The sequence below is a fragment of the Platalea leucorodia genome, assembly GCF_965183815.1.
Source record: "Platalea leucorodia genome assembly, chromosome: 2".
NCBI lineage: Eukaryota > Metazoa > Chordata > Aves > Pelecaniformes > Threskiornithidae > Platalea > Platalea leucorodia.
Genome location: NC_138824.1, coordinates 24,893,668 through 24,920,035, shown reverse-complemented (window position 1 = coordinate 24,920,035; position 26,368 = coordinate 24,893,668). Strand labels below are relative to the sequence as shown.

The 26,368-nt window shown below is 36.1% G+C and overlaps 1 protein-coding gene across 3 annotated transcripts in view; it reads right to left on the bottom strand.

Moving 5' to 3' along the window:
- PDS5B (PDS5 cohesin associated factor B) overlaps nucleotides 1-26,368 on the bottom strand; it is a gene marked incomplete at its 5' end in the record, with an annotated part of 95,516 nt that overhangs the window by 23,732 nt on the left and 45,416 nt on the right. For all 3 annotated transcript variants that reach the window (XM_082335743.1, XM_082335744.1, XM_082335745.1), the window contains 11 exons: nucleotides 323-527; nucleotides 6,545-6,668; nucleotides 12,294-12,430; nucleotides 15,651-15,719; nucleotides 16,571-16,729; nucleotides 17,533-17,656; nucleotides 18,295-18,455; nucleotides 20,050-20,155; nucleotides 22,022-22,137; nucleotides 22,216-22,355; nucleotides 23,871-23,919. In XM_082335743.1, the coding sequence (XP_082191869.1) occupies nucleotides 323-527; nucleotides 6,545-6,668; nucleotides 12,294-12,430; nucleotides 15,651-15,719; nucleotides 16,571-16,729; nucleotides 17,533-17,656; nucleotides 18,295-18,455; nucleotides 20,050-20,155; nucleotides 22,022-22,137; nucleotides 22,216-22,355; nucleotides 23,871-23,919 (1,390 nt within the window). The remainder of the gene's footprint in view (nucleotides 1-322; nucleotides 528-6,544; nucleotides 6,669-12,293; nucleotides 12,431-15,650; nucleotides 15,720-16,570; nucleotides 16,730-17,532; nucleotides 17,657-18,294; nucleotides 18,456-20,049; nucleotides 20,156-22,021; nucleotides 22,138-22,215; nucleotides 22,356-23,870; nucleotides 23,920-26,368) is intronic.

The window sequence follows — 26,368 nt, the reverse complement described above, 5'->3', positions numbered from 1 at the left end:
TCATCGTCACTTCACTTACAACATAATTAACCATTAAGTTCAAACAGTACACATAACTGCCTTGTAAAACTACTTCACTTCCAATATACTTAGGCATAAGCATTTGCACAGCTTTTAACAAAACTGAAAGATCTCAGAAATGCCTGTTAAAAAATTCAGAAGAAAATCTGGACTCTATTTTCAGTTTTCATTAGATACCTCTAAGTGAAATTTACAGCCATTCTATGCACAAAAACAGAAAACCATCAAAATTTTCACAATCTACTCACATGTACATTTGAACTATAGCACTTGTACCAAATAGCAACTTCTATTCTCTTACCACTAACTGCTGCATGTTGCTTCAGATATTCCCTTCTGACATTTATGTTCTTCACAAGGCACTGCCTAGCATGAGCTCTTCTCTCTTTCACTGGATCTTTTGCACACAGTGCACAAATAGCCATATATTCTAGTGGCAGCCGTAGTCTAGAAAGGCCTTTGTGAAGTTTCTGAGCAAATATTTGTCTCACTTGGTAACATTCATCCTATTGGGAAAAAAACAAAAAAAAAGGGCAAAAACAAAAAAGGTAACAGTAAACTTTTCTAAAAGTAATATAGACTGTGAAATAAAACATGGAAGACCGGGTAAATATGCCAAAATCAATTTCAGACATTGCAGCCACAGAAATATAGGAATAGTAAGAATATTTTTAATGCCATTTCAGAGCAATTAAATTGAATTAATCAGTTGAAGCTTCCCTTAAGATCAGGAGAAGAGTTAAGGTTCAGAAACCTTACAGGAAGATATCACACTCAGGACCCAAGGCCTAATTTAGCATAGTATTGAGGCATGGAGTTAATGAAATTGTTTACAATAGGACCACTTGCTTTGTGAAGCCAAAGTCAAAGATCTGCACTGAAACAGTGTTTAGCCACCAGTAACCACTGTGAAATCACAGTAGTAAAATCAACACAAATTTTCATCGAGCCATTAATATTAGAAAACGAATACAATTCAACAGAATGACCAGATAAGGTCGAATGCTGAAGAGAGTACCAAGCATTTCCATTATACTGTGGAAACCTATGAACTATGACTGAGCACAGAAGAGAATAACCCACATCTAATAGTTGCCAAAGAACACAAAGTAAAATAATATGAAGGCGGCAAATGTACTTCTACAATTTATTAAGTAATGTATTTCCAGAAAAGATATGAACTTCAAAATTCTCTGTATGAAAATAACCTATATACTTTAAGACACCATTCAATATACCACAAACCATTTAGTAACACAGGCCAAGGAAGGTTAACAGAAGCAGGTGCAGAAAACAGTTACAAGAAAATGTACAGAAAAGCATAAGGTAAACAAGGCCACCAAAACAGCTTGACATATTTAACCTGCCAAAAAAAAAAAAGGTCAAGAGGAAAGATTTGTTATCTCTAAATATGAAGAAAAAAACATTAACAGGAATAAACAGCTATTTTAGTGAAATCACAGTTTTGAAACCAGAAGGAATTGAAAAGAGTTTCCAGCTATCAGCCGACAAGATGTGCAGAGACAAAACCTAGCCACTGGTAACATTAACTCTGCTAAATTTGCAAATGGCATCATCTCAAAAGAGATCATGTATTAGATAAAACAAGCCTCCCTCTACCTCCACCCAAAAATTAAATCCAGGGAAATTCATCAAGCCCCATTTTCCCTTCTGTGCTTCAAGCCTTAGTCTTCCTCTATGGACTGAAACCCTGAAATGCCTGCTGTAGCCAGAGCTGAAGCAACCCAAGACCACAAACCCAAACCATGAGACCTACTCAAGATCTACTGCCTCTTTATAGCAAATCCACTCCCCAGCAGAAGGCTAAGATATAGCCCCTCTTTTCCTGCTTAGTAACATCTGAAGTCTAAAGCCTCTGGAAAGCTTAGAAGAGACCGGTGCCTAGTTGCTATATTGAGAAGGAAGCATGTCCTTGACTCAGAGGACAAAGAAAGATATAGTTCGTTGTTACTGATGGTGTTACGTGGCACAAATTGGAATGATTTTTATTTCTTTATCTTTTAATATTGAGAATAACCTTAAATTCAGCTCAGTTACAGTAGTTCACTGAGAAGAAGGGGGACCAAACAACCAAGTTCTACACTTTTTATAGCATACAAATAAAACCCATACATTAGCCCCATTTTACATATCTACTTCTCTGAATTTAATGCCAATTCATCAGAAGTTCACCATTTAAAAGTATTTTAAAAAAATTGTAAAGCAGCATGTGCCTCTTGGACACAACTCATTCTTGAAAATGGACAAAGTCTTGCTTAAACAATTAAAACATTCTCAAAGTTGACAAAGAAAACTGAAAAAGCTTTGGGATTTTCTTTTTTTTATTTTAACAAATGAAACATGCAATCTAAAAGATTTATTCTAAATACAATTAAAATTGTTTTTTCAACAGCAAAGCTTATTAGATCTTAAATCTGGTTTTAAAGCCTGTTAAACACTGACGTACTTAACACCATGCTCAATTATTTTCTACTCTATTTCAATATGAAGCTCCGCTGACATCAAGGTTTGTTCTGCAGATCAAAGAACTTGTCTGCTGGTGAGCTTACAGGTTTGGACAAACACATACATAACTTACTTTAAAATGACTAAAATTACATGCATTTAATCATAAAAAAAAAAAAAATCTCTGTTTACCAGTGCAACTTTAATACAGCAATTAGCAACAACACTTAATTATGTATTTTGCGCTCTAATCATTCCACATTACAAAATGGTATTCTCAGACAAAAAAAAAAAAAAAAAAAAAAAATAGCCAGCACAGAACCATAACAGAACCTGTGCAACCATTACAGACCTTAAAAATTAAGCTTTTCCTTTTTGTTTAATCTGCTTCCTGATGTGTCCACTTAAAGAAAATTTGCTGTAAATTAAATTATGTAATACTAAAGTTGGCCTTGATGTCACTTGAATGTCCTCATTTGTGGCTAGACTTGATAGTGTTAAGAATGAATAAACTTTTAGAACAATCAGTGTCTACCATCAAGAAATGGATTCTAATACTACACATTCTAAGCATAAACATCTATGTATGCAAATGTACACATGCAAATATATCAAAAAAAAATATACAGATGGTTTCCATAGGAGATTAATACAGTACCATTTATAAGTGCAAAAGTCACTGAAACCATTACAGTTACTGTGCCTCTGAGGATCTGAACTCAGTAGCCTGGCAGAGAGAAAGGAAACTGCAGAAGACCTCAAGAAGATCTAGAAAAGTTATTCGTAAGTATTCAAAATCCATTAGGAGCTGCAGAGAAAAGTAAAGGCAGAATTCCTGTCCCGACAGAGGTTACAACCTAAACTCTAGTAAACAAGTAAGAAAGTCACAAAAAGGCAAAGAAATATCAATAAATAAGGAGAAAAAGTGACAAAAGTGATACTATAGTGGAACAAATTCTCCTGGAAGCCATGTCAAGGCATATGGATAACCACAGGGAGGCAATTACAGACTACCAACATGGCTTCACAAAGGACAAATCATGCCTGACTAATCTAATAGCCGTTCACAATGGAGTGACTGCATAGATGGATAAGGGAAGAGCAACTGGTGTCATCTACATGGAGTTGTGTAAGGCCTTTGACACAGTGTCACACATTCTTGTCTCTAAATTGGAGAGATATGGGTTTCATAGGTAGGTTATTTGACGGATAAGAAATTGGCTGGATGGCCACGTCCAACAAATTGCAGTCAAAAACTTAATCTCCAAATGGAGATCAGTAACAAGTGGTGTCCTTCAGAGGTCAATACTGGGACCAGTACTGTTCAATATCTTCATTAATGACACAGACAGCAGGATTGAGTACACCCCTCAGCAAGTCTGTGGATGACACCAAGCCAAGCGCTGCAGTTGACACACTAGAGGGAAGGGATGCCACCCAGAGAGACCTGGACAGGCTTGAGGAGCAGGCCCATGTGAACCTTATGAAGCTCAACAAGGCCAAGTGCAAGGTCCTGCACCTGGGTCAGGGCAATCCCCAGTATCAATGCAGGCTGGGAGATGAAGGGATTGAGAGCAGCCCTGCAGAGAAGGACTTAGGGACACTGGTGGATGAAAAACTGGACATGAGCCAGCAACGTGCGCTCGCAGCCCAGAAGGCCACTCGCATCCTGGGCTGTATGAAAAGAAGTATGGCCCGCGGGTCAAAGGAGGTGATTCTGCCCCTCTGCTCTGCTCTGGTGAGACCCCACCTGGAGTACTGCCTCCAGCTCTGGGGTCCCCATTACAGGACAGACATGGAGCTGTCAGAGCAGGTCCAGAGGAGGGCCACAAAAAGTGGTCAGAGGGATGGAACACCTCTCCTACGAGGAAAGGCTGAGAGAGTTATTCAGCCTGGAGAAGAGAAGGCTGCAGGGAGACCTTATTGCGGCCTTTCAATATATAAAGAGGGCTTATAAGAAAGACGGGGACAGGCTTTTTACCAAGGCCTGTAGTGACAGGACATGGGGCAACAGTTTTAAACTGAAAGAGGGTAGGCTTAGATTGGACATAAGGAAGCAAGTTTTTACAGTGAGGGTGGCAGGACACTGGAACAGGCTGCCCAGTGAAGTTGTGGATGCCCCATCATTGGAAGTGTTCAAGGTCAGGTTGGATGGGGCTTTGAGCAACCTGATCTAGTGGAAGATGTCCCTGCCCACTGCAGGGAGGTTAAAATGGGATGATCTTTAGAGGTCCCTTTCAACCCAAACTATTCTATGATTCTATAGTAAGATATGATACTAACTTGTTTATAAATGCTGATGACCCTATTATGTTCTTCTACTTTAAATCTCATCTCCCAAAATTCCCTTTTGAAAATTGAGAGGTAAGCATTAGACCCAAAGAGAGCAAAAAAAGGTGACAATACATCTGTTATCAATATCTACAAGCAGTTAAGACTGATACAGCTGGAAAATAAGAAGCAAAAAAGAAAGTGAGAGAGAGCAATGAAATGGAAGGCAAGGAGCTTGCCTGTAATGTATTGAAAAGAGAGGCAAAACCATGAAGGCAAAATTCTCATAGAGGAGAACTGCAAGGTTAACATTTGCAAAAAAAACCAAAAATTTGCCACAGGAGGGAAATGACTGAAGAAATGAACAGATTTTGATCACTGGGATCAAAAGAGAACAGAACATATAAATACTCTATTGGCAAGGCTAGTCTGGCACGACATCATCCAGCTGGAGTATCCTTTCCGGAACAGAGACAGATCTTATTTGTCATTACAGTAAGTGGCTCTCTACTAATTTTGCTCTGAATTGTAAAAATCCTTAAAACTCATCTTGACACAAAACTAACATTTCTATTAGGTTTTCGAATAGGAAGACTGAAAAGTATCAGTCCTCGCTTTGGGTGTAAAGACCTTCAGTTACTACCACTGAGTTTCTGCTGCATTTTTGTTAGATTTCATCTCTTTAAGAGAAGTGAAACAAAACTTAAAATTACTTGTTTTTCATAGCATTTGGGAACTGAGTAAGGGCTCCTTTCCATAGGAACACAGAAGATTAAACTCCATGTAAACATTGTTCAAACAATACACAAGCCTAATACAGACTGTCTTACTCTGGTATATGAATGTTTTTCTCTAACCTAACTGGACCCAACTCTAAACAATTAAAAAAATTAAAAAGATACTCTATATGAAAATAAAAAATATCCACGCAGGGTTATACTTTGTATTTTCTAACATTAAATGCCATTTTCAAATCTCCTGACATTTAAAATGGGTTGCAGCTTTTAAAGCTTTAGCCAGTCACAGGAATTAAGGTCTAGAATGCAGTATCATTATTACTGAAGATATATTCTGGAAAGGATTACTTCCAGAGGATTCCTTGACTTTTGTAAAGTCAGGAAAATACCAGCAGTTACACAAGTAACACCAACATGAGTCCCTCCATGATCGCCTCACTCTTGGGGTGGGAATCAATTTCTGTAGAATTTGTTAAGTCTACAAGACAGGAACACAGAGGATGTCTATATCTCTACGTACAATTTGAAAGTTATTTCCTTTCTGCTACTTTGGGCTCACAGGCAGAAATTAAGGATGAAAATTCCAACATCTACTGAGAAATCTCTCCCTATCTCTTCTAATATTTAAAGGATGTGAACTATCTTTGCAGATCTCTGCGTTGCAAATGTATTCTACTCGGGTATCAAGAAACCAAGGTCACTGTTGTCACCACAGTCCAAGATACTTTATGTCATCTCATTTCAACTTCTAATAATGTCTAATGCAGCTGGGGTATTACTTTAAATCAATACTGAATTCCTTGGTTTATCAATATTCTAACATTTCACTACTTCAAGTTAGCATTCCCCCACTGGGCAGCCCAGTACTACAGATCTAATTCTGACGCAAAATGAGTTTTCAGGATTATGTAGTTGGAAAATAAATTCATGCCAAGGCTGAACATTTTGCATGAAGTCAGATTAGCAGAAGTATACACAACATACAGAACAGACAACATATATAGTCATACATTTGCTGATAACCCACAAGTCCCACCTAATTTCCTTACATTTATGGCTAGTGCACACAGCTGGTACTGTTCTAAGGTGATGATTTCATGGTAACAAGGTTCTTGTGCCAACTTCACAATAGCATTCCCTGCAGCCAGCCTCAATCGAGACATATCAGGTTTACTGAAAAACAAGCACATGGATTATGAAAGTTAATTAGTAAAAAATTATGTAATTATTTGACTTAATTGAATCCCAATAAGTTTGTATTGCTGAAAAACAGGTACTTTAAAAAGAAGGAAAAGTTTCCATGTACTTCACCATTCCCACTCCCCCAAATCAACAGCAGAAGTAACTTTAAACCAAAAGTAGTTTCCATGTCACCACATTTCACAGCCTATTACCACATACCTATTACCTTGCGCCAAATTAGCAATGAAAAATATTCCTTGGAACTTCCTAAAAGTTCCACATGGGTGTGAAACCATTTTAGCTGTGCACTGGACCAGCACAGTCCAAATTGCCCCTCAGAGACCTCATTTAGCCTGTAAGATACTTTTGTTCAGCATGCTGGTTTTCCTTCGGCAAGGGGTTCCTGCCAAAGAAGTAGCCCATTTCTAGTCCCCAAAGTTGCCAACATTTTTCTAGCAACGGTAGCTCAAAATCCATGCTGCAAGTCAACATATATTAAGATTAATTAGATATTATGATAGGTGATTAAGTGAATTGTATTTTTAAGACAACAGCAAAAAGGATTTAGCAAGTGAAAAAAATTTTCAACATGCTGAAGGTATTATTTGACTTGAATGCCCAAATTGCACTCCCGACTAGGAAAACACTCCAGCCATTTGCTGATTTTCATATCAAAAGATGAATGTTTTTGTCTGTAACCTACAACCATATTTACAAAAGTTATCAGAATACCAAAAGCATCTTCACATGAGCTTTGCAAACTGATATCCACTTGATGTGTGCATTAATAAACTTCCACTGTTCTTAGAAAATTTATTTCGGTAAAATGTATTACTTCTGCCTTTCTTCGGATCAAACACAAAAGAACTAAGAAGTTTTATGCATCTCTCACATAAAACACAAACGAATTCTATTCATTAGTAGTAAGTACAGCTTTTTCCTTTGATAACTTGGAGCAGGAATCAAGTCGTATTCTTATTTAGAAATAATTATTTATTTAAGCAGGACAAAAATTGTTTAACTTCTTAATCATTTGCCCTTTATCCTTAGGAAGAGCAAACACTAGTCTTAAATCCATTATCGTGAAAACTGTACAAAGCATTTAAGGAATGAGATAAAAAGATATTATTAAACACAGACTGCATGATAAAAATACCTACTAAAGAGCTTAAACCTTAACATTTATCTAATTAGGCTTTATAAACACCTCAGTATTTTATGGAAACTACAACATTTCCAAAAAACCCAAATAGATCACGAGCAACCAAGTGACAGGACAAAAGCTGCACTAACTTTCAAACAAGGCATGAAGATTAACATGATAACATCTAGTTCTTAAATGCCAATGCTGAAGACCAGATGTTTGAAATGAGAACAAAAGCACAACCACATGGAAAGATGTTATCAAGTACAAAACACAGACTTAATTAAGGTGGTGGGCTGCACAAAAATAATCCAAATAAATGCATCTTGAAAACATATCTGGTGCATAATCATCTTCTCACTTCACAAACTAGCAGTTAACATTTTTTCTTCTACTCCAGAGGATAAATCCCAGTGTCTAATTTTCTAAGCATTTTCCATGTTTCATGGAATAAAAAGTGTCTTTTGAATACAACCTCTGAAAATGTTGCATATCAGATGGTGTAGCAAATTATCTACAGCACAGAACCATGAAGTTCTAAACTCCAAAGTTTTTAAGTAATTTTCTCTTGGTAAGCTTCAGTTTAAAGACAATGCAGATAGCATCTCAGAAAAAACCTCAATTCAGGTTCATATCTAATATCAATACTTTCAGCAACAGCTAGTGTCCTCTGATACTGAAATAATCTCATTTTATGCTTAGCATAGATTAAAATTTAAATCCTACTACAAAGGCATGCAAGATTCAACTTAGCTATTTTACCTAACCACAAATAGAAAATTAGTACTATCCTGATTTTTAGATTTGTAGGACTGTTTACGACTTATGAAATGAAAAATAAAGACCTGGAGAGGACAGTTGAGATATTGTTTATTGACAAAATTCAATATTAAAAAAATCTGACACTGGTGAGTTTGACCTACATGTGCTAACATCTCAAAGCAATTCAACAAAGTCATCAATCCTACTACTTCAAAGTGAGAAGGATGAACAAGAGTAGGGATTTGTTTATTTGTTTTCCAAGCGGGACCTTGCCTTCACCTGACACTCTAGGCTGAACTATGCTTTGAAATTTAAAAAAATCCCATTCCCTCACACTGTCACTGAGCAATACAGTTTGTAGATTTAAAGAGGCATAGGCACAGAGTCATTTTTATGGCTAATGAGGACAATAACACCAAGATGATTACAACATGACCAATGGCCTACATGAGATCAAATGGCTCCTAAACCCTGCCATTTTCAGTTAATTCAATTACCTTTGGTAAATTGTAGACTGTTTAAACGACAAATGCAAGACAAACGCAAAAATTGACTCTACACAGAATGACATCAGATCAAGTACAGTTTAAAAGATTGTGTTCTGTACTGAATAGACAATTTTACTCTTTCCAAAGCTTGCCCTAATTTGGAAGGAGCACAGCAGGGACGCAGTAAGCACTGCCAGAAAGAAGATACCTCATTGTGTTCTCAAAGGGTGAAGAATAAAGGTCAGGAAGTGTCAGCGAGATACCAGCAAGCTCTAGTGCAGAACTAATGCACCTGAAACATCATCTCCTCTGCTTCAGGTTTTGAAAGCATAGGCTGTATAGCTCACACAAACAGAGAAAAGGAGATCTGCCCTAGTTGCAGCTTGGAGCCTTCCCAAAATGCAATACTGGAAATTACAGAACAGTTACAGTCGGAAGGGACCTCTACAGGTCATGTAGCCTAACGCCTCTGCTCAAGCAGGGTCACCAAGAGCAAGCTGCCCAGGACAGTGTCCATATGGCTTTTTAAGATCTCTAAGGATGTAAACTCCACAACCTCTCTGGGCAACCTGTGCCAGTGCTCAGTCACCCTCACAGTGAAAAAGTGTTTCCTTGTGTTCAGACAGAACCTCCTGTATTTCAGTTTGTGCCCATGGCCTCTCGTCCTGTCACTGCACACCACTAAGAAGAGCCTGACTCCATCTTCTATACACCCTCTGTTCAGTTATTTATACAGACTTATGAGATCCCCACTGAGCCTTTTCTTCCCTAGGCTGAACACTCCCAGCTCTCTCAGCCTTTCCTCATCCATCAGATTGTCCAATTCCTTAAGCATCTTTGTAGCCCTATGGTGGGCTCATTCCAGTAGCTCCACATCTCTCTTGTACTGGGGAGAGCCCAGGTGTTCCATCACCTTCTCAGGGATTAAGGTGAGGCTGACTGGCCTGTAGTTAGTTCTCTGGGTCCACCTTCCTGTCCTTTTTGAAGAGAGGGGAGACATTTGCTTTCCTCCAGTCTTCAGGCACCTGTACCAATCACCACAATCATTCAAAGAGGATCAAGAGTGGCCTCACAATGACATCTGCCAGCTCCCTCAACACTCATGGGTGCATCCCGTCAAGGATCATGGACTTATGCATGTCCAGTTTGCTTAAGTATTCTCTAACCTGATCTTCTTCCCCCAAGGGTATATCTTCCTTGCTCCAGACTTTCCCTTGGTCTCCAGCTCCAGCTTTTCATCCACCAGTAGCCCCAAGTCCTTCTCCGTAGGGCTGCTTTCAATCCCTCCTTTTGTGTTTGAGTTTTGCCAGGAGCTCCTTGCTCATCCACACAGGTCTGCTGAAGTATTTGCCTGGCCTTCTGCTTTGACCACTGTTGAGCTTAGAGGAGATAATGCTTGAATACTAACTAACTGCTTTCTTGGGTCTCTCTTCCCTCCAGGGCCTTATGCAATGGGACTGTACTAAGCAGATCATTGAAGAGGCCCAAGTCCGTTCTCCTGAAGTCCAGCACTGTGATCTTGCTTTTTGCCCTCCTTGCTGCCCTCAGAATTCTGAACTCCACCATCTTATGGTCCTTATAGCCAAGGCTACCTTCAACCTTCACACCCCCAAACAAGTCCCTCCTTGTTGGTGAGTATGAGGTCCAGCAGAGCACCTCTCCTCATTGGCTCCTCTATTACTTGTGTCAGGAAGTTGTCATTAATGCGCTCCAGGAAGCGCCCAGATTGTTAATGTGCTGCTGTGTTGCTCCTCCAGCAAGTATTGGAGTGGTTGAAGTCCCCCATGAGGGCCAAGGCCTGCAAACATGAAGTTGGTTCTAGCTGTTCATAGAGGGCCTCATCCACTTACTCTTCCTGGTCAGGGGGCCTACAGCAGACACCCACAACAATGTCACCCATACCAGTTTGCTCTTTAATCCTAACCCATAAGATCTCAGTTGGCTTACCATCCATCCCCAGGCAGAGCTCCAAGCTCTGGGGTTGAAGGGTTGCCTTTAACACAGAGAAACCTCACATATCATTGCAGCATTCTCCATCCCCTAAAAGTATCCCCAGCCCTCCATTAACTTTAATAATGGAGAACTGACTACATCATTATATACAGTTTCTATTATTATTTATAGTTTTGAGTACAAAAAGAGTGGGAAAATTAAGTTTCTAAAACATGCACAGTAAGGAATCATCACTCCAAGCATGAAAACACACAGGACCTACAGAACTGGTATATTCACAAACTACTGGATAAGCCAACAATATGCTCTGAGCAGTTATGCTGAAAAGCTAACAACTTACTGCCACTTAACTCCCTAGCATCTGCCATGAATGGTCATATAACAGAATTTAAAACTATGAAACAATTCTTTACGAGGAACTTTAAGAAAAGCTACACAGCTGCTACAAATGTAACATACTAGACAATCCTCAGGTTTGCAATTTTGCATATACAACATAGGTTCTATCTGCATAATCACTGTATAACATTAAACTCTACCCCAAAATTAAAGCCTTTTCACTCCTACTGGCACAATGCACCCGTGCCCCTAATGGCTTTTGCAGACATAAATTTTCAATGTTTGGCAAGCAATAGTGGCTGACAGCTTGTCACCTCCCCTACCACAGAGGATTAAGAAGATACCCAGAAAAACAAATAAGCTGTCTAACAATGACCTAAAAGGTAAATTATTTATTGAGTCTTAATCCTTTTTACACATTTCCCTCTTCCTTTCACTTTAGAGGCCTCAAGGGATTAAAGTCTGCATTCAAGCAGAAATGTCTTATGTACAAGCTATTCCCACCTGGTTTACTGCAACATGCTATTATTTTTTATTAGAAAGCCTGCCTATCGGCCTTTGGCATACACAACAATTGGTACATCAGGAAGAGCAAGCTGCATAAAAAATTAAAACCAATTTTCAGTGGGAAAGGGGAAATTAGACAGTTTATTCTTGCAATATGAGTAATGGCTCTTTGAAGAAAGAGATAGAACAAAGGTGACAAAACCAAGAAGATAAAACCATTAAAATACAGCTATATCTACAGTGTTAAGAAAACTGAGACTCAGCAAACTTATGAAGGAATCCAGCCAAGCTTACCATTAGTTCTTACATAGTAAGATGTATAAACTGTTAAGCAGTCTAACAGAATAGTTTAAGTATTACTTTGACTAAAACTCTCCCCACTGCATCATCACAGACATCAAAATGTTACCCTCTGTTACATACCTAATTTTCCCCTGCTCTGTTAAATCTCCATCACTGTGTAGTATTGTTGTTAGCAACCTCAGAGTAGAAGTTCCTGACTTGCTGTGGTTGTTCTTCATTCCTAGCAACCATCGAACCATCATCTTGATGGCCTGAATCTGAAAAAAAATTTGATATGCACACATCAAATCACACCACAAGCCTCATTTTTTAAATAATCTTTATCTTCATTTAATCACACACTATTTTCTCAAGTGCTTTTTACTGCTACAAACATAAGCCTGTCAAGGCTGCAAAATATCATTTAAATACTGAAAGATAACTAGACGTACTCTTACTAGACAGCAACTTTTCACTGGAAGTCTCAAGCATTTATTACAGCAAACAAAAATCATACAACATTTAGTTGAAGTTTGAATGGTTTCTTCCACTAAGCAATCACATATTTTGTCCTATGAAAACATTATCTTAATTGACCTTACATCTATTGAACACTGTGGAATTAAAAAAACATTACTGGATCAAAAAGCAGAACACATTTTCATCTTTCTGTATTCCTATAATTCCTGTACTTAAACAATCCCTATATATTCTTTATTTATATAAGTAATATTTGAGTTTAAATTTATTTCAGACATGTAAATTAAAAAACACTTCATAGACATTCTGACTGTTAAGAGTATCAACCTCTATTAAGATAACTCATCATGGAAAAGAATGTTTCTTTCATGGCTATTTAAAGAAAAGCCTCAAAGCTTGTTACTTAGGATAACTTGTCTTTTGCCAATGGAAACATCAAGTGTTTTGAGGCAAGCTTCTAAAAGTATGCAGAATCCAGCAGCTATCATGAAACACTGAATAATTTCACACATTTCTTTAGTGAAAATAAAGCATAAATTTGAAGATGAAGTTTGGTTTAGTATTTGAATCCCTTTGTCCTTTCATTTTCCTTTTATATGCGAGCAGAGATGATTTAAAAAAGCAGAAAGAGGAGTATCCTCTTAGAGCAAAATGAAAATGCTCATCTGAATCAAGCAGACATCCTTGAGCAGCAGGGTGGGGTGTGCGGGATGGGGACCGACGGATGGGACCAACAAAACACCAAACTCTGAAGTTCAAAACACAAAAGCTTTGGAAAAACTAAGGTATGGTGGGAAGGAAGCTAGCACTTATTGTACACAGTAACATCAAATTTTCTCCTTAATGGAAACCGCAGTTCTAATAACTTTTATATAAACATTCACGATATCACCAAATGAAGTTCATCGTACAGTTGATCTATTCCATGTAACAAACTGATCACAATGGTCCCTTCAGATTAAGTTCTAGGGTTTTCAGCTATATTATACAGTTATGTTACAAAGGAAGCCTTTGAAAAAAGGCTTTTAAAACCAGAGTAAAGAAAAATACACTGTCAGAAAGACTCGTTTATAAACTAATAACTCGTTTATAAACTAATGGTGTGGCCTACAGCATTCATTAAATATAGGCTTCTCAGTGGTAATAAATGCTAATTAAATTTGCAGATCAATTTTCACAATAACCTGTTTTCACTTGCCAATAAACGCTTCTTAGAGCTTTCAGGACTGGCTTCAACTCTAAGTTGCCTTAAGATTTTCCATAAGTCAATTGATAAGTTTTATAAACACCAAAATGCATTTTAGAGAGGTATTACAGCTTCACAAATAATTAAAAAAATTAAGAAGAACAATATTTACTACTTCAAGTTACATGTATAATCACCGAAGTGAAATCATGTTTAGTTTAAACTAGCAGTTCATTAAATCAAAGCAAATATGCATTCTTTTAACAGTTTTTGGAGTGTACTGTGTAACTACGGAATTGCACAAATATGAAAAATATTCTTGCTGTAGTCAAATGAATAAAAAGCTAAGAAATCAACTCCAAACACAACTTAGCATTTCCAGTAATGAGTTCTGTACCAAGCTGGAAACGAAAGTACTTACTAAACCATCAGAGAAGGAGGTATTATGCTACAAAGAGCTTAACAACTTCAAGAGAGAAGGCAAAGAACTTCTTAAAACCATCAGAGCAACTTTATTCAAAAGGCATTGGAAATTAAATGACTGCTATAATTAACTTAGAAACAGCATGCTACAAAGTACATGCATCTTTCTAATTCTGAAAGAAAATGTGAAAGCATAATCTATTCCTGTTCTGAAGAAAGGGCATTTAAAAACAAATACAGACATAGGATGTGTTTTCCACAGTATAAGTCTATTTCTGATTGAGTGAAAAACTGAGCGAGAATATCTATTACCAAGCCCAGAAACCGTAATAATAAACTTACTCCAAAAAAAAAAAAAAACCAAGCTTGAGATGATGTTTTTAAGTAAAAAAAAAAAAAAAAACAAAAAACAAAAAACAAAAAACAAAACCAAAAAAACAAAAAAACCCAAAAAACCAAAAAACCCCCAAAAAACCAAAAAAAAAACCAAAAAACCAAAAAACCAAACAAAAAACAAAAAAAACCCCCAAAAAACCAAAAAACAAAAAAAAAACCACCAAAAAACCAAAAAAACCCAAAAAACCAACCATTTTAAAGTGATTTTTGTTTTTTTTTGTTTTTTTTGTTTTTTTGTTTTTTTTTTAATCTAGGTTTTTCTCTAATACACATTTTACCCAGAGAAAAGCAACGTAACCAATGTAACACATTTATTCATTTGAGAAAACTGACTAATCCAAGAACAATTTTTTCTTTATTCCAAAACAGCACTGAAAGTTTCTTGGAATGTCCTAAAAATTCAAAAGAAAAAGGGAAGACTTTAAACAAAGTCTCTATGGTATTTAACTCCTATCTTAAACAGAAGGGAAAAAAATAATTTTACTTTAACTGTGACAATACCTGGAATACATAAATGTTGCACACCAAACCTAAGCCTATAATAAGCTATAATAAAAATTCAATAAAGTGTATATGTAAATTTATTCACAAAAGTAAAAATAGTAGATGCTCCCAAAAGCAGATTCTTTTCTTCTGGCAATCCAAAAATGTGTATTCTGATAATATTCTCAATTTTAAAATACTTCTATTTTAGTTTCAGAAAGGTGACAAGGAAACAGAAAAGCAGTTGACAGTTTTAGGAATCCAGATATTTAACTTTATTACATAATATACATACAATCATAAGAAAATGGAAAGTAATAAGAAATGGCACTGGACCAGGCTGCCCAGGGAAGTGGTGGAGTCCCCATCCCTGGAGGTATTTAAAAGACATGTAGATGTGGTGCTTAGGGACATGGTTTAGTGGTGGACTTTTGGCAGTGCTATGTTAATGGTTGGACTTGATGATCTCAAAGGTCTTTTCCAACCTAAACGATCCTATGATTCTATGAAATATAGCAAGTGCTACTTACTTTAACAAGCGTTTCAGGAGACACTTCTTCATCCGGGACCCAAAGTTTTGTCGTCTTTTTTCCTGGAAGCTAAACCAAATGTTACATTTTGTTACACTTCTGTTACTCTTCAGCAAAACCTGCTGTAACCTCCTCTTTCCTGTTTGCTTCCGAGAACAATACAGCAGCACTCACTGGTTAGCTTTACACCTTCTGTATTTTATGGAAGTAACCATTACAGAAGTGAGATACTGTTCTTACCTCACTATTCAAATATCAGCAAATTTAACAGTAGTAAAGGGTTTTTTTTTTCTGTTGTTACCTGAAAACTATTGCTTTAGAGTGTAATTTAGAGTGTAATTGCTTTAGAGTGTAATAGCTATTGCCTTGAAAATAATTTCCAGTTTTCATATCCAGAAGATTGGAACCTCAAGCACAGTTTTAGACAGTAAACCTTTCCCTAAACAATGGCTGACAATGCAAAAGTTACTTTTTCACTTTATAAGCACTATCAATACAAAAGTATTAGAAAAATTAAAATTCAGTCTTCCATTTAAACAGTGTATTTTAGTTTCAAATGCTTTATACTTCCTACAAAAAAAAAAAATCACAACTTGCTTGCTTAAGACAAGAGACTGAGTGAAGTCAATAACGATTTTCAATTTCAATTTTCCTGTTTTTAACAAAAGACAAGTCACGAGTGATCAAATGCTGTGCTATACAGCTTGTCACTTTTGTAAGGACTACCAAATTAGTACTTTGGTACTAAAAGTACCTTTCCTGTACTGTGGTTTCAATTGAGTCAAACAGCATACGTGCAAATCCAAAGACAAACATATGCAAAAAGAACCACCAACAAGCCAAAAATTTTCACAAGTACTTGCTGAGTATCATACTACAGGAGAAGCAGAATTTTAATACGGGGTTTTAAAAATACTTACCCTATCATTCATTAGCAAATCTTTCACAATAAAAGTGGCAACCAAAGATTTCAAAGGGGCAGCAAATTGATCAGGTGCTAGCATGGCTATATGGCCAATAGTAACCAACGGTGTGATGAGATGCTCAAAATTGCTTGGATCCAGACTTTTATGCAGTGGCTAGAATAAAGGCAACAAATTCAGGCATTACTGATATAATCTGTGTCTTATTGGGGAGAAGGGGGCGAGAGTTCTGAACCAAGCTGTCCATGTCTATTTCTATTTCAGAAATAAAATTTTAAAAGAACTAATGACTATTTAGATTTAAAGACACATTCACCAACCCTACAAGTCTCCTACAAATCAAAAGAAAAGTCAAGAAGAAAGACAAACTGTTTATTACATCTGGGTAGTTCAAGAAGTGGCAGCTCAAGCAGGACCGTTTGGGAAACAATGGATTCAGAAGCATATTTTCTTGTTGAAGAAGTGGGCGTACTACGTCTCAAGATGGCAACTTCAGTAATGGACTATGATTCAGCCTTCAAGATAAAAGGCTGATGGGCACTAATTAAAAGGTACATTTGCAGCTATAACTATAAAATCTATTTAAATAGTCTCTGCCATAATTCAGTTTTCCATAATTTCTGTAGCCATTGAAATACTTTGGGCCCGTCCCAACAGGGGTGAGGAGTCATGTATGATTCCTCTTTCCATGAACAGTTCATGGTTCTAGCAGACAGTTCAACACTTAATTTTACTCAATCATCTGTTAAAATACATAACCTCAAACATGATGGATCATGGGATATTAAAACACACCCTCCGCTACCATTTTTCAAGCCAAACTGTATGAGAACAAAGGGAAAGGGGAAAAACATATTTGCTAAAGTTGATACGACTCGCCATATAGATTGCCACATCCCTTAGTTTACCTATGCAATATAAAAGATTAATAAAAAGTAACTTAAAAATTTTAATTTTACCTCAAATATCTGTGCAAATTGTGTTTCTTTGCTGGAAAATATTGCATGGATGCAGTGAATAGCATACTTGGCTTGACGAGGGGGTCCCTTTTTAGCTTTATGATGCAACACTGGAAGCAAAGCACTTGGGGGAAAAAAAAAAAAAAAGAGAGATAAGTACCTTTTCACAGATTGAAAATCTATCAAAATATCAAGCTAGCAAAAAAGTACAGATATACATATTTAGAACACAACACCTCAGCCAAAGTGCTAACTCTCCTGGTTTTGGCAATTTCTTCAAAGAAAGAAAAACAAAAAAAAAGGATTATTTACATGGCTGTCAAGTAAAAAAAACAACAACTTGTTTTTGTTGACAAAACATCACATGGCAAAACAAACATTTTATCCGCAGAAGTTACTAAATGCTCTTTTGGAAATATTCTTGTCTACGCATCCCCATTGAACTGCAAAGAATGTTTTTAAATTGCCATGTATTTAATTTAGGAAAAAAACGTAAGTAATTCTGAGGGGCAATGATAAAAATTATAGTAGTATCGGTGACATATCACCTGTCACTATTTCAGATATATTCATTTCACTTCCATTCTTCAAAAAGCACTGCATTTTAAAGTCATTCAAATCTCTCTCCTGTTCTACCTGAAGTAATACTTTCTTCGAAAAGCATGCAAGATAATGCTATAGCATGCAAAAGATAGAATGAGAACTTCCAAAATCCCATATAGTAAAGAACACTACTCAAACAGAGTAAGATATACAACTTACGATCGTATATGAGGAAAGTCTTCTTCAATTTTACTTCCTGTGTTTTTGAAAATCTGTAACGCAGCTTCTGCCACTTTTTCATCATCCATTTTCAAGCAAGCAAGGAGAGATTCAAAAGTTTCAGCTGAATGAAATGAGATAGGGTGCGTAAATGAAAGTACCTGCCAAAATAAGATGAAAGCCATGTTAATATTTTTTAAAGGTCCACTTATATAGAACATTCCATCAATAGTCATTTTCCACTGCCATACTGGAATATTTATAATACTCTGCCTGGTTTTGTCACGTGATCCACATTTCTTTTTCTGACTCTCTCTTCTGACTTCTCCACTCTCAATTACTTCTCCTTTTATTGTGAACATGTACTTTTCAGTGGCTACATCTACATTAGCAAGCACTGGGTTACAACAGAAGGAGCTCTTAAGAGAAACACAACTGATGATAAGGAAGCAATATTCCTATTTCAGGGGTTTTACTTCAGAGTATTTCTAGACTGACTGAACTCACTTTAGCCATTGCAACACAACGTGTGCTTCTGAAGCCCACATCATAATTTTGTTTCTCTAAAAGGAATCTAGCTTGTGTGCTCCCAAACTTCATGCTTGTTTGCTAAGTGGAACAACTGGTTGTGCTCTGAAGAGAACTTCCTAACTCTAATATAGCAATATAGACATACCCCATAGGGTCTCTAATCCCTCAAGCTTTCCACAGCAGCTTAGCAGCTTACCAGATTCTGTACCTCTCCTTCAGATTCTTGGACCCTGTCTTCAAGTATGACAGTCCTCCCATGTTAAGAAAAAAATCCTCATTTGATCCTCTCTGAAAGTTTGCCTTCTCTTCATTTTTAAGTGGCTGTTGATTATCAGCCTCTTTCCATATAACATTCTGACCCATGGCAAAAAAACCATCCTAAAAATCTAGGAACTTCTTCACATGCAGTTTCCTACTTTCACCAAGCTACCTTCCTCCCCGCTTCATTGTATGGTATTCCCTTTTCTAGACTCCTATACTTGTCCTTTCTGGATTCTTCTCATGACATACAGACCTCTTGCTTCAAGACAATCTTACTTCTCTTCCTTAAATGTGTCATGCTAGTTCATATGAATATGTAAATACTGACCTGGGAGCCTTCTTTCAAATATACAGTCCTTCTTGACGTGATTCATTCTTACTCAGATTCATCTTTGTGTTACTGTTTTTTTGCACTTTCATCTAAACATGCACACCTGCCTAAAGAATCACATGCTCTCAGATGAATCTAATCGGCCCTTAGTTGATCTAAGATACCCTGAAAACTTCTGCATCGGAGTTCTTTAGATTTTGAGGCCTCTGAAGCCAACCCACAGTTGGACTGCTCCCAACACTATCATTAAGTGAGGTGGTACTATGGCATGAGTACCTTTCTGTGCAAGTACAGGCAAATGTAACACTACATAGTCTCTGTCAAAGACTAGGCTAAAACTACTAAGTGAAATAAAAAGCCCTATGTAGTTGCATTTTAAAAGTTTCACAGTTTTAGAGCTACTTGTAGACAATACAGTGATCAGCCCTTTTCCTCCAAGGAAGAAGGGAGAGCAGAGTAATAAATTTTGTACAATGTCCCCAGAAATGCATCTTGATAGGGTTTGCTGTGTTAACTGAGTCTCAAAGATTACACACAGTTGAAATAGATAAGACACCCATTTATGAGGAACTCAGGGGAACCGCAGTGTTGTACTGATACACAAGCTGACTGACCACCAGGAGTATACTTGCCTTAAGCAATTCAAGACCTGCTCTGATTGCCTGGTCAGTAGGTACACCCTCATCTTCATCATCAGCTGTTCCATCTATAGACTTGTTTACTTGCTTGATAAGGGCACTGAAGAGGAAAACAAAAACATGGCCTTGCATTTACTGCAATTCCACCTTGTATGACTGTTTGCCTAAGTTTAAGATATAAGCTTAGTAAATAAACTTATTTAAAACATAAAACATAAGCTTGTTATAAAACAAATGTAAGTCAACTACATATATAATCTGGTTGCCCTCATCTCTCATCTACATCAAAGCTTATGAAGCATTAAGTTAAAAAATGTTTATCCATCATGAATTAAGAACTATTATATACGCATTACTCCAGAAGGATGACCAAAATAAGAAAACAAAATTTGAGCATTACAAGCAACAAATTCAGGCAAGAATTATGCTGAGGTTACTAGCTGCTATAGATTCTTAGCAATTGATGGAGAATAACTGTTTATAATGTTTAGTCTATAACCAAGAGGGGAAAAAAAAAAAAAAAAAAAAAAAAAAACAAACCAAAAAACATTAAACAGCTGTTCTAATAGTTGATGAAAGATTTAAGACTTATGTCCTGTATATTTCACCTTGACAGTAATACTTGTTTTTTTTCTTACACTGTACCCTAGGAAGGGAAATGGTGATTATCCAAATGATCCTATTAACAAGTGGTACAGGCAGCTTCCCTACCAAGGGCTGAACAATATTCATAATAATCCTTCAGTACATCCTATAAACGATATTTATAGTGAAGAAGAAAAAAAAAACAAAAACACACAAAAAACCAAACACCAAACAAAAACAAACAAAAAAAAAACCACACACCAAAAAACCCCTAGTAACAAATCAAGGGAGAGACCTCCTAGACAGACTTCCAATTTCTTTTTTCTGCCCCAATTGGACAAAAATGACCATCTATTAAAAAACCCAAACAGTCTGACAGTCTCAAGAATGAAGCAGAAGTTTAGTGAAAATTTACAAAGACAGAAGACCAATCCTGTGGCAAAACTAAAAACAGTGCTTTTTTTTTTCCTACTTTTTTTTTTTCCTACTTTTTTTTTTTTCCTTGTATATAGTATGGTGGTCAGTCAGTAGGTAAATTGTGAAACAAATATTACAACTTAGTGCCACATGTAAATATTAGTTTAAATATACATTTTATATTGCTTCTGTGAATTTGAAAAAAATGCATTTTCAAATTTAAAGTAAAAATCCAGCTACACATTGTACTTCACCCAAGATCAAAAGAAAAATCATGTTAAGAATAACGTTTCTGAAACAGATTTTTAAGTGAAATATCAATGGCTCCATTACATTGTATATGTGACAGGCAGAAAGTGAAACACTCAAGTACTTTAAAAAAAATCAATTACTATAGTTGGAATTAACAGATAAGAATTTACCAGTATTTAGAACTAGTTGTCTCTAATAAGGTACCACATATCTCAAATACAGCTTTTAAAAAAACATTTCAGCAATTACTTCCCCTCCCGATAACTTCATTGACTTACTCTTCCTTAAAGTCTTGATGCCTCATCACCACAATCTTTACTTCCCCAGTTAAATTACTGTTTATGTCACTATGAGCTAATATTCTGGGTGGAAAGCTTTAATGAAGTTTTTGAATAGCCATGGACAGAAATTTATTTTATAAATAAGTCAACCAGTCACAAACCAAACTTCTCCCACCAGCAACACATCCATTTCTACTGGCAGGTTGTCCTGGCCGTGCTGAATGGCAAATCCATTGTTTGTGCGGCTACATTCTGAATGGGAGACAAAAAAACCCTAAGCAAAAGGAAACAGAAGAAAATACTGCAGGTCACCAGGCCTTAAACCACACCTGCTCAATCCATTACTGCTTGTGCTTAAAGCTGAAATCAGAAACCCTGATTTCCAACGTGATCTATGGCCAACACCACACACACACACACACACACAATACCTGATGGATTCAGTATCAATGTGCACAGGAGCAATTCTCTCAAGAAGAAACTTTATCATTTCCAGGAAAGGATTTGTTGGTTGTTTTGGATTTCCCAACTTCTTTGTTATTTCCCTCTGCAATATAAGTTTCAATTAAATTCATAATCAATTCAGTTCCAAAAATATTCACCTTTTTTTAAGAGCATTTCTTACCACACATCCTTCAGCCTGTTTGCAAGAACATGTTGGGCTAACAAGCATTTCTAATTGACTTCTTATTTTTTCATCATCTTCTAGAACTTGTGTGAACTTTTTCATGAAATCTTGAGCTTTCCCTGGATCAGGAAGGTTTCCTTTAAATAAACAAAAGGAATCACTATGTATTCTAATAAGTATCAGTATTGTAAATTACACACATTTTCAAATGTCACATCAAGAAAGTTTCTACATGTGTTTAAGTTAACCAAGTCAGGGGGTGGGGTGGGTGGGGGAGGGAACAAAAACCACAAAACATCTTAACATGTGCAGACATATCTATGAGGACATCAATTTCTAAAAATTTGTATACCCTACCCACACACCTCCCCCGGCTATTGCTTTCTTCTCCCTTCACATTCATTTTCCAGTAAGTCTACTTGTTCCTCTTAATAATATTAACAGCTGAAGTTGAGCTCAGAATGCAAAGCCTGTACTCCACAGAAAAATATACTTGGTAAACAGATCACCTGATACAACAAGTGTGAAAAATACCAAAAGGCTATGTTTGCTAAATTACTCCTTCACTAAACATAAACTTTACAACAGCTTGCAACATTTAAAAAAAGCTTTAAAAATGCATTTTTTAAACTAAATATTAATTTTATATTTACATTTTATATTCTAACAGGACAATTTATTGGCAAAGTGTTAGTATACTATTTAAGATCTTCCATGGTTTTGGTGCAGTAGTTGTTAAGCAAAGGTGGCACAGAAAATGGTATAGGACTACACAATGGTTAGTTCAAAACAAGTTCTACTAAGTATTTGTTTTGCTGCATTGATTTTTTTTTTCTTTAATGCAACCCAGAACTAAAAGAATCAGAAAAATTACAAACTGATCAACTTTTATATTATAAATAAAAGGAAAAAAGGACTTGGAACATGGCCAACCAAGCAGCAAGATTTGTTTTTTTGCCCCATGTTTTTTCAAAAATGTACATAGCATTAAGTAGTACCTTTTTTTGCCAGAACAGTTTGTTTTTTTTTTTTTTTTAAAAAAAAAGGTTGCTTTAAAAACAAAATTTCAGAATTGTAAAGCAAGTTTTTCTTCTTCTTACTGGTTTTAATGCTATTGGCATGGTTGGCTGCAGAGAACAAGTATTGCTTTGGGGCTGGTGGTTTTTTCTTTACCAAGAGTTCAGGTTACATAGAAGTTCTTGAGTGTCCAAAGTGCCTTCCTGCTACCAAAACCCAAAAACTCTTTTGCATTCTCCAACAGAACTTACAATACCAACACCTCAAAGACAGGTAAGTCAGTAGATAGTTTAGTGGGTTAGTCAACACCAGTTAATATATATTCTATAATAAATGACAGACACTAACACCCTAGATCGTCTACATTTTGAATTAATCTACAACAGACGCAGCCAAAATGTCATGTGATAAGCTTCATAACTGGAGACTTTTTACAGTAAGGAAATAATTCTGCTTACAGTTGTCTTAATTCTTTAAAGCATATTGTTACATCATGTTTATCATGATTTGTTATAAATTTTATCTGTTACAAAACTTATTTTTTATAAGTTTTTATCTCAAATTATTTTTAAAGCAGGAAAGCAATATATTTCAACTGTAACTTTTAGACAGTGTAAACACTTCAATTGACTTACTTGTTATAACCATCACTTTTGAGAATATAGCTTTACTGCTGGCATCTGTCTGCAAGTCAAAGGAAAAATGTATTAAGTAAAAATTTTACATTATATACTTCCACTTGAATACTGAGTGAGCAAAATTCCATAATGCATTATCAGCAAGTCAGCACCCATCATCTTGCTAACACATCAGTGTGTTAGAAATCAAAACCACCACTGCAAAGTTAATGCTAAATAGTTACAGGAAGTAAAAGGTAGATCATGCCTACAGTAACAGTCGCACATATGTACACTTATGTAAAATATTTTTATTACTTTTCAATCTACTATATAACTTATAAACAGCATGGATGAGTTATTTCTGTAACTGTTTTCCATCTAAAGCCTCTTTGTTTTTAAATACAAAATGAACAGCAAGCATTAAATTCACTTTATCTTCTTGATCAGATACTGATTCTGAGTCGTCTCAGCAGTAGTTCTCACCTTATTGTAAAGAATGAAGCAAGTCAATAATAAGACAATTGCTACTCCTGTTCAGCTGAACAGGGAAGGTAAAGGATAGCACTGTGATTGTGAAGGTAATAATCAGTGACCATGACAACAAAAAAAATGAAAACATAACTGCATTTCAGGATACCTGTGAAGCTTAGACTTCAGTGAAACCATTGCTGATATAAAATCATCCAACAGCTCCTTACAAGCAAACTAAGTTACACAAAACAGACTTTTATCTCATTTATTTTCCTTTTGTCAATAATTCTTCAGGTACAAGATTTCAAATTCCACATACAAAGGCCACCTTAAGAGTTAGTTCTGACAGAGAGTAAATGGAAGAGGGGGAAAAAAAAAAAAAAAAAAGAATACTCCAAATTTCACAGCCAGCTAAAACTACACAGTGAGTACATTTTCTTTATACGAACATATTTCTAATAATTAAGTAATGTTTCTACAACATATCACCTGCTACTGAAGACAAACTAGTTTCCAAGACACTTTCCCCCCACTTTTAGCTGTAATCCACAGTATTCTACAGACTAGGAAGTTCTACGGAATTACACTGACGTTTCAGATGTTAAGGAATTATCAGCAAAAATGACAAAGGGAATCCTTAACTGTACAGTGAAGATAACACCCTAATCATCTTCAGCAAAGTGTACTAAGGTGGACAAAAAAAAAAAAAAAAAAATCTTTCACTGCAGTGTAGTAAGTATTGTTAAACAACTCTGAAATCTTCCTAAGTAAAATGAAAATTGGAACCTGAAAGAAAATCCAAGCTTACAGCAGTATTGTCAAAACCATATAGACCCATCAGTTTCCAAACCACAAAGGAAGCTGCTCTTTTGCCAGTTGACTTTTAACAGATCAACCTTTGTGACCTAACTTACGAAGTCTATAAAATTTCAGAAATGCATGTAAATAGTATCAATTATGGTCAACAACTATCAAATTAGATTCTTCTGAGAAAAGATTTAAATAAGATACAATCACACTTCATGAGCTTTCACTGAAAAGTATGTAAATGTAAAAAGAACAGTAGTTAGCCACCACCATTGCTAAAATTGTCATTTATAGAACTCCCCTTATAACAGACAAAACTGTAGTAGACAAGCCTAAAAATTACAAACGAGAAAATGTAAAATCAAATCAGAAGGCTCATCTTGGTAAGAAGAGTTCTTTTTCCTTCTAAAGCACTTAACATGAGGCAAATGAACACCTACAGTGGGCCTTTTCATCAGGTTCATATCAGGAAAGAGCCACTAAGAGATAGCGTTGCAAGACACTAACTTTTTCTTATAGAAGTTCTATAAGAACTTCTTAAAGAATAAGAAGTTCTTATTCTAGTTATAGAATCATTATGGAGCATACAGGAAAAACTTCAAGGCAGAGGTCAAAGTCTTGTTCAGGCACATCTAATTTCTTTGCATTTTATTAATGAAATCTGCATACAGATCTCAAATAAGATTCAAACAAGCCATATCAGCTTTGGAGATAAGAAAATTACAATTCATTACAATAACCTTGGCTAACACATGGAAGTGTCTATTTCCAGGACGAGTATCCTTCACCTTCTCAGAGTAAATTTCTGTTCTGGAGTTAATTAGGTACTAAGAAAGAAAACAGGATTATTTTGAGTTCTAATATATTTGCACAGTTTTTTTTGTCATGCAAAAAAAAAAAAAGGAAATTAGCCAATTTGTGGATAATCTGGCAATGTTTGAGAATAGTGGCAACCTTGGAAAGATCACAGTATAACAAAAATATAGCATAAGATTAAGACAAGCAATGTTTTTAGTGAACGTTGTCTCTATCTTGTGACATGGACACCTGGCACATTAATTCCAGCCATTAAGTATTTCTGCAGAACTTTCCATCATTTTTAGTGTTAGACAAATGCTGTCATTTCTCGGGCTTTTGGTGGTCATAGTTGACCAGGCATGTTCAGACAAGAAATGAAAAAAACAGAAATCAAATCTGGTTTACAGGATTCAAATAACAATGTCAACAGATACAGA